An 8531-nucleotide genomic window follows, 5' to 3' on the forward strand; every position below is an offset into this window, starting at 1 on the left:
ATGAGGCTTTTCCTTCTTCTCACTCTCTTTGGAGCGGCAGGTAATGTAGAGAAATGACAGACACTGTAGAGAACGGTAGGCCCAGAGATTCAGATGTTTAAAAAATGAATGATTCAATGGTTGTTTCTGGTTTTGTCTCGTCTTCATTCCAAATGCCGATAACTTCCCTGGAGGAGGGCAACAAAATTGTTGGAGGATATGAGTGCCCGAAACACTCCGTGCCCTACCAGGTGTCTCTCTTCAATGGGTACAACCTCTGCGGTGGGACTCTTCTGTCTGATGAGTGGGTGCTCTCTGCTGCACACTGCAAAACAAAGTAAGAAACGTTCATTTTTCATAGATCCTGGTGAGCAAAACAACAAGGGAGGTGACTGACATTCATCTCCTAACACAGGTCGAATGTAGAGGTTCGTCTGGGAGAGCACGACATCTGGGAACCCGAGGGGACTGAGCAGCACATTATGTCTGCTGAGTTTATCCGCCACCCTGACTACAACCCCCGCTCGCAGGACAGTGATATCATGCTTATCAAACTGAGTCGACCGGCCACTCTGAACAGCTTCGTGCGCCCTGCAACCCTCCCCTCGAAGTGTGCCAGTGACGGAACAATGTGCCAGATCTCTGGATGGGGGAGTCTTCGTCCCAGCGATGAAGGCTGTGAGTTAAACACCGGATGTGTTTCTGATTCCTTCAAACACATAAAAACATTGATGCATCTTCTTTTTCTGTCTTTACCAGCGAGGTACCCTGATAAGTTGCAGTGCCTTGATGCCCCTCTCCTGAGCGATGACACATGCTTTAACGCATATCCTTTCCAAATTACTGAAAACATGATCTGTGCCGGCTATCTGAAGGGAGGGAAGGACTCCTGTCAGGTAATGTAGAGGTCAAGGCTGCTGTAACAGGCAATGATGCATCTCTACATGAATGATGCACCAGTAAGGGAACCTTCATCTCTCTATCCTCAGGGTGACTCCGGGGGTCCCATGATGTGTGGCGGCGAGCTCCAGGGAGTTGTGTCTTGGGGACATGGTTGTGCCCTGAGAAACAAGCCTGGGGTGTACACAAAGGTTTGTAATTACACCCCCTGGATCAGGAACACAATGGCATCTGGCTGAGCAGCAGAGCTGTAAAAGAAATCATGTGCAGCACATGGCAACATCATTAAAGTCAACTATGAGAGGTCTGGTGTGTGTGGTGTCATTTATACAAGTCTATTAGTGTGTGTGTCCTCAGAATGTGTTGGCATCTAAGAATATAACAACACAGCACATCTGGCTTCATCCACATGTGTTGCCTTAAACAAGAAGTCGCCTATACGTCTTTGAAAATCCACTTCACTGCCATAATTCATATCTGTGCATGGCTGTAGATCAAAACACACGTCTGAGATTGTAACACACAGTCCAGCTGCCTCACACTTACTTGTCTTGACACACTCTGACTGATTCACGTCAAATGGACAGACACGTTTCTAGCTCGATGATGCCTCAGGAGAACAAAGACTAAACAAGGGACGAGTTGTGATATTTGCAGTAAGCCAACAATAACTCACTGAGGCAGAAAAATGCTGCTACACTGCTCTCTGTGGGCTGAAACCATAAAGCATGCTGCACACTCTGGCCACACTCCATAATCAGTGAGTATGGAGCACTGCGACAAAGGTGGTATTTAGCCAGTTGACTATCGACTCTGTGTTTTTCCTTTTTTAAATCTGTAGTTCTTCAAAACTCCAGTGTCTTGGTGCAGCCTGAGTATTGATGCTCGAGCAGTCTGAGTAGAATAGATACGAAGGTGTACAATTGTTGCACCCTAAAGAAGTAAGTCGTGCCCTGAATCCCTTCCTAGGACACTGCTCAGTAACATCTGTGTGAACGGGCTCAAACTGCTAATAAAACAGCAGGTGCACACATGAGAAAACTCAATCACAAAATCCCAGAATGGTTTAAGTGGATTCTGGTTGCCTGGGTGTGGCGGAGAGAGGAGGAGTGAGTCACCAGGCATTTGCTTGACCACCAAATAAAGACTGGGGCCTGACAAGGTTTTCTGAGGACTCATGACCTATGTAGAAAAAGAAAGCTCTTATCGAAGCTACGCTGCATGGATGCTGCACATTTTTTATTTGAAAACGTGGCTCTGGACAGGGTTTTATGGTTTTGGCAACATAGATGTCCATGTTTGGAATTCTACAGAAATCCACAAACCACATTAGCGAGCTGCTTAGAACTCACAATCTCACAATGGTAAGAATCCTTATCCTTCTGCAGTGTCCTTTGCAGTACATGTACTCGATGAGGCCACAGTTTTATAAAGTTCAGCCATCGGACACTGCAATGATCAGCCATATCAGAAGAAACCAATAGTTTAGTCATGAGGTTTTCATATAACCGGAGCAATAAGCCAATAAGCGGACTGACTGAATATTAACTGAACAACTAGAATGGCAGTCAGAAGAGCACCTTCCTCTGCCAAGGCCCAACAGTCACCATAAATTAAATTCAACCTGCACCAAACTTCACACATTAACAGAGGGTTCCCTGAATATGCCAGATTGTTTATTATTTCCTGGGAAAATGGTAAAAGTTTTGAAAAACGTCTATCTGGCAATGTTAGAAAAAGCTCCCTGGTCTGGATCCACACCAAAATCTAACAGGTAGTTTCTTGACCCATAACACATCCTTCCACCAAGTTTAATCTGTCCAGTAGTTTTTGTGTAATCCTGCAAATTTACAGAGCAAAAAACAGTTGGACAGGGGTGAAAACATAACCTCCTTGGCTGAGGCAAAGTCAGATTAAAAATGATGTGATTTGAATTGATCCAATCAAATTTCTGTATTCAGAGGAGCATGTGACGATAGCACACACATGGCGTCACAATGTTTTATAGAATATAGGACTAGATGGTGAATATCCCTTGTACGTTTGAAGGTCTTCTGCACAATTTAAGTTACCAACTAGCAGTAGATGTTAGCAGCCGCCAGCGGATGTTAGGGACATAACCTCAGTTGTGTGCCATCAAGTGTTTTGGCCTTGTAATAAACAGGCCGAACTTGAGGGTACGCAGGACAGGAATGTCATCATATGCACAGATGCTGCGCCTACTAGCCTGGTAACTAAGGTGATCATATAATATTGTAAAAAGACACCTATAAGATTATCTACAGCACAGCGTGGATGGATTACATTAAAGTGAACACAGACATCTCCTGCAGAAACCCCACAAATAATAACATTTCCAGTAAGTCAGGCCACTTCATCATCCCCTAAACACTGGCACGGCCTGCGCACATGACATCAGCGGCCTGGTGGCTTCTATTTGGGTCTGACACGAAGATTGTTGACGACTCAGGCCAGCTCCTGTGGCAAAGGGTGTGGACCTTCATGAACAGATCTGCCCACAGAGGAACTCTACAGGGATGTAATCATGGCAGAGTCAGGACAGTGACAGCAACTCAGAGGGACAGCTTTTGTCTTTCATAGTCAGAGATTAGTGGGAAAGATCAGACACAGAAACGTCATGGTGTCACACCTCCTTTTCACTTCTCAGCATTTATATTCTACCCCCTTAGTTTTTGTTCCTTTTTTTCTGCGCCTGCAGTTTCAGATGGGTTCCAGCAGAGGGCAACATCCCACCTGTGTACAGACTGAACTGCAGCCTCTGAGTTTTCTTATCTTTCTCTCCGTCAAGGTCGATGTGACTAAATACCTCAACAAGCTGTTCTCTGTCGGGAACAGTTTCTACTTGTTCAAAAATTATGTCAAGATACAAAATTTCACACATTATCACCATAAAAGTCACATTTTTGTTTCTTTTAAGTTCCTGGGTGAAGGTTGTGGTATTGAATTCTGCTGTATAAGCAAAGGATGACAAACATCCCTAAGATGCAGCCGGTGGTAAAATAAAATAGAATAGAATAATACAATAATACAATGTCAGCTCTTGGGTTATGATTAAATAAAGAAATGGGGATGTGAGAGGGTGGACATGAATACAGAGGTAACCCCAGAAGCATCCCTTTAACCAACTGGCGCGTTTGTTTTGTCTACTTGAAGCTGCTGCCACCAGAAAAGTTTGGGAACATCCCTGTTTGGAAAACCATTGTGTGCGCGTAGGAGGTCGCAAACGTAATATTTCCATGGTAAAGGGGAGAAAACAAAGCATGCGCATGCACAGAAGTGATGCCTTCAGGACCAACGCCTTGGTCCTGACGCACGGCTGAGTCAGCGGGGGCGCGCGTAAATGATAGTAAGTCCCGACACATAAAAAGCGCGATCATGGCTCCATCCCGTGTTCAGCCTTGGAGCCCGAGAAGCCAGGAACCATCAGGTAAAGAAGAGAGCAGCACCAAGTGGATGTGCCACATGTTTACAGCCAGGACAACTTGTCACCAGGTAGGAACTTGTTTTTTAAATTTCTATATTAATAAAACAGCAAAAATACCATAAATATGAACGTGACTACATCTTATCACTGTATGCCATTAATGATTATTATTTTAAAATACGAATTTAAATTAAAAACGAGTTTCAGATTTCTGCTTTTTATAATGACTATTATTTTTGTTGTATTTATTATTTGCTTATTTATTAATTCAGTCTCATGGTAAGCACACATGATATTTATGGATTTATGGATCAGCCTATAACATATATTTGTTGTTTGTGACAACCCCGACTCTGATTGTGCTTGTTTCTCTGGGATATTTAAGCTCCACTTGTTGCTCATCTGCAACATTCTAAACTGGTACATATAAGAATTTATCAAATGCTATTTAAAATATATGAGATAAATGACATGATTAAATAAATTAAAACAAGTAAAAAAAAAATGAAAAATGGAACTTGTGCCATAGCTCTTTTAAACTTCAATGTCATTATTGCTAAGTAACTGTAACATGTGTTTTTAAACAATAGTGAGTGATAAACTTTCTTGGATTGACAGACTTGTTCATTTTGAACCTCAAAGGATTTGTTAGTGCAACTGTTGTGTTATTATCCAAGTTGTTACAGCTTGTTAACACGTCTTACGTTTAACACTTCACATAAAACAGCTTTTTCCATTTCTTACACCCTTTTTCCATACCACACTGCTGCAAGTGCCTGTGTAAGTGTTTGGTTTGAATCCACCCTTGAATCATGTACATGCTAAGATGCTGTGTTGTTATATGTCCCCAAGGTAAAGAAACATGATGGAGCTGAAACCTTTGTTGAAGAAGCTGGGCTCAATAATCCGTGCCATCCTCACCTTCCTCTTCGCTCTGGTGGTCCTGGGTGTGATGGTGTGGGCCTACGTCGACGGCTTCCAACTGGCGACCTCCACGTATGGAATCATCTCCTTTGGTTTTTATGGACTGCTCCTCTCCCTCCACGTGCTGTTCCAGAGCTTCTTCGCATTCATTGAACACCGGCGAATGAAAGCCCGCACAAAACCGTGCACCTTGACCAAGACCATTGGCTTCACCATATCGGCCTATCAGGAGGACCCCACCTATCTCAGAGAGTGCCTCAACTCCATCAGGGCTCTCAAGTATCCCCCTGAGCTGCTGCGCATCATCATGGTGGTGGACGGGAACTCAGACGATGACCAATATATGATGGACATGTTCAGAGAGGTTTTCAAAGACCAAGATCCTGGCTGTTATGTGTGGAGGAACAACTACCACACATGGGACCCCACCCAGGCCCAGCAAGACGAGGAAATGGCCATGGGCTCAATGTGGGATCCTGATTATGTTGTAGGAGAGGATCCACAGAGAAAAGAGGTAGAGCACCTGATCCAGAGCAAGAGATGTGTGTGCATTATGCAGAAATGGGGCGGCAAGCGGGAGGTGATGTACACGGCGTTCAAAGCACTTGGATCCTCAGTTGACTATATACAGGTATATCTATTTCCTCATTTATATCCCTGAAGAGTTTCTTTTAGTTGAGATCATTTTATGAAAAGAAAATTACAGTGTTGCAAGTTTTTAATGACATGAATCTCTTTCCCGTTCCTGAGGTGTGTGACTCAGACACTAAGCTGGACCCTCTGGCCACTATTGAGCTGTGTAAGGTGCTGGAGAGTAACCCCAAGTACGGTGCCGTGGGAGGAGACGTGATGATCCTCAACCTGAAAGAGTCCTACATCAGCTTCATGAGCAGCCTGAGGTACTGGATGGCTTTCAACATCGAAAGGTCCTGCCAGTCCTTCTTCAACTGTGTGTCCTGCATCAGTGGGCCTCTGGGTGAGTGTTTTCTCAAAGAAGCAGCCGGAGTCGCGTCTGTGTTGTGGTGTTGTTGCAGCCCATTGTAACTTCTGTTTCCTTGACTTGCTCCGTGAAGGTCTGTACAGGAACGATCTCCTCCAGCAGTTTCTGGAGTCTTGGTACAATCAGAGGTTTTTGGGAACTCACTGCACATTCGGCGACGACAGACATCTCACAAACCGAATGCTGAGCATGGGCTACGCCACCAAGTAAGAACCCTCTCAACATTACAGAAATGACACAAGACACAATAAACCTCTGTTGATTTTAAAGTTCTTATTTCTGAATTTGTTTTAAAGATACACGGCTCGCTCCAAGTGCTACACGGAGACACCTGCTCAGTTCCTGCGCTGGCTCAACCAGCAGACTCGCTGGACAAAATCGTACTTCCGTGAGTGGCTCTACAACGCAATGTGGTGGCACAAGCACCACCTCTGGATGACCTACGAGTCCATCATCTCAGGTATTTTCCCCTTCTTCGTCACCGCCACCATCATCCAGCTGTTTTGGAACGGCACGCTGTGGGACATCCTGTGGATCCTGTGCTGCATCCAGCTGATTGGGCTGGTGAAAGCGGCGTACGCCTGCATCCTGCGCAGAGACATGGTGATGGTGTTCATGTCCCTCTACTCGGCTCTGTACATGACGAGCCTGCTGCCTGCAAAGTATTTCGCCATCATCACCATGAACAAGAGCAGCTGGGGGACGTCAGGCAGGCGAAAGATGGTGGGGAACTACATCCCCCTCCTCCCTCTGTCGGTGTGGGCAGCCATCTTGTTAGGTGGGCTCGGTTACACAATCTACAAGGAGAGTCACATGGACTGGTTCGCTCCAGCCAAGATTCAAGAGATTCAGTTTTTGGTCTTTGGCTCCGTGGCCTACATATGCTACTGGATGCTTATGATATTTCTCTATTGGGCATGGTTCCGCAGGTTATGTAGAAAACGTGCACAAAAATACACGGTGAGTGTGTAAGTCCGAAGTGAAGAACTGAGTTTTCTTCAAATGGAACTATTTTCTTTATTTTATTCATTTGATTTCTTTAAATTATTTAGAAATGATAGTTTGGGTCGTTTCATGCAGATACTGGACCAACAAACAAATGAAATGGCAATAATTTTTGGTGATCTTGATGAAACATCCATACAACCAAAGCATTTTTAACACATTGCAAAAAAATATAGATATATATAATGTTCGTGTGGAGGTGTTGTTGCACATTTCAATGAAACTGTACTGAGGGCTTTCGGGCTCATGCACTTCTCAGGTTTCTCTTTGTCAGTTGACGACTGGTGAGATGACCTTCCAGCAGATATTTATTCAATACCTAATCATGCGAAAAACTGCTATTCGCTTATTTTAACGCATTTGGATTAAAGGGTATTGTCCACGTATGTGTGTCTTTGTAGATTGCATCAACAGTACAAAGAACTCCACTCACGGATGCATTACTGTGCCAGTTAAGTTAAGTGACCTTCACTTCAGCACTGTTATTGTTATTGCACTGGATCCTGGACAGAACTTTTTGCAGGGATGCAGATTTCCTTGAAAATAATGGAAACTGCAGTTATGTTATTGATTAAATATTATATTTAGATGCTGTACATCTATTCTCTTGATGTGTGAAGTACTTTGTGAGATGCACTTTTTGTATTACTGAGGGAAAATGGACAAACACTGCCAAGTTGTATGTTTATTTGTATATTCTAAACAATATATATGTTGTAATGTCTGGAAATAGTTTGAAAATGTGAACAAATTGAAGAAGAAAAATAAAATGTTTTTCTAACATGCACAGTTTTGTATTCCTTGAATCAAAATCACATTATGTCCGGAAAAGAGCATGCAGGATTCTTTTTTGTTTTGTTTTACTATAATCACTTCGGCGAGAGAGCAGTGTGGTGGTGAAAGTCCATATTGTACAGAGCCAGTCAAATTATTTATTTAAAAAATAATTTGTATGTGGAACGCCAAAATACTAAGCAAAGTTTTCCCCACCCAACACCCTCATTTCATCTGTCATTCATTTATCTTAATAATTTAGCTTGAATAGGCTATTCAAGAATAGGCTTTGTGTATTAGGTATAATGTATTTATGGAACTTAAGATATTGTGATGTTAGAAAAATTAAATAAATAACTTTACAATTCAAATGTACATATCTTTTGGTGTGTTCCTAATCCTTTAACTAACACATAATACGTCACAATAAAATGTATAAGGAATGCAAGTGTCAGAGTCACGCTCAGGACATTGTGAGCAGGACGTTTTTTGTTTTGTTTACGT

General features: G+C 43.1%; 2 protein-coding genes across 4 annotated transcripts; both read left to right on the forward strand.

Moving 5' to 3' along the window:
* On the forward strand, positions 1-1118 carry LOC118113137 (trypsin-3). Of its 3 annotated transcripts, none has more exons than XM_047340723.1 (5): positions 1-50; positions 170-316; positions 395-657; positions 739-875; positions 969-1118. In XM_047340723.1, the coding sequence occupies exons 1-5, from the start codon at positions 1-3 to the stop codon at positions 1116-1118; spliced, it is 747 nt and encodes a 248-aa protein (XP_047196679.1). The 3 variants fall into 3 exon arrangements, with proteins under 3 accessions (XP_047196679.1, XP_047196680.1, XP_035018435.1); XM_047340724.1 differs by having other exon boundaries at positions 1-45; positions 174-316; XM_035162544.1 differs by having other exon boundaries at positions 1-37; positions 145-316.
* A 4071-nt stretch (positions 1119-5189) lies between these two features.
* Positions 5190-7921, forward strand: has1 (hyaluronan synthase 1). The gene is given in 5 exon segments (XM_035162522.1): positions 5190-5879; positions 5999-6224; positions 6322-6454; positions 6545-7089; positions 7092-7921. Coding segments are annotated over 5 exon segments (1689 nt in total). The 3' UTR covers positions 7187-7921.
* The last annotated feature ends 610 nt before the right edge of the window (positions 7922-8531 follow it).

Source organism: Hippoglossus stenolepis, chromosome 8, assembly GCF_022539355.2.
Source record: "Hippoglossus stenolepis isolate QCI-W04-F060 chromosome 8, HSTE1.2, whole genome shotgun sequence".
Lineage (NCBI taxonomy): Eukaryota > Metazoa > Chordata > Actinopteri > Pleuronectiformes > Pleuronectidae > Hippoglossus > Hippoglossus stenolepis.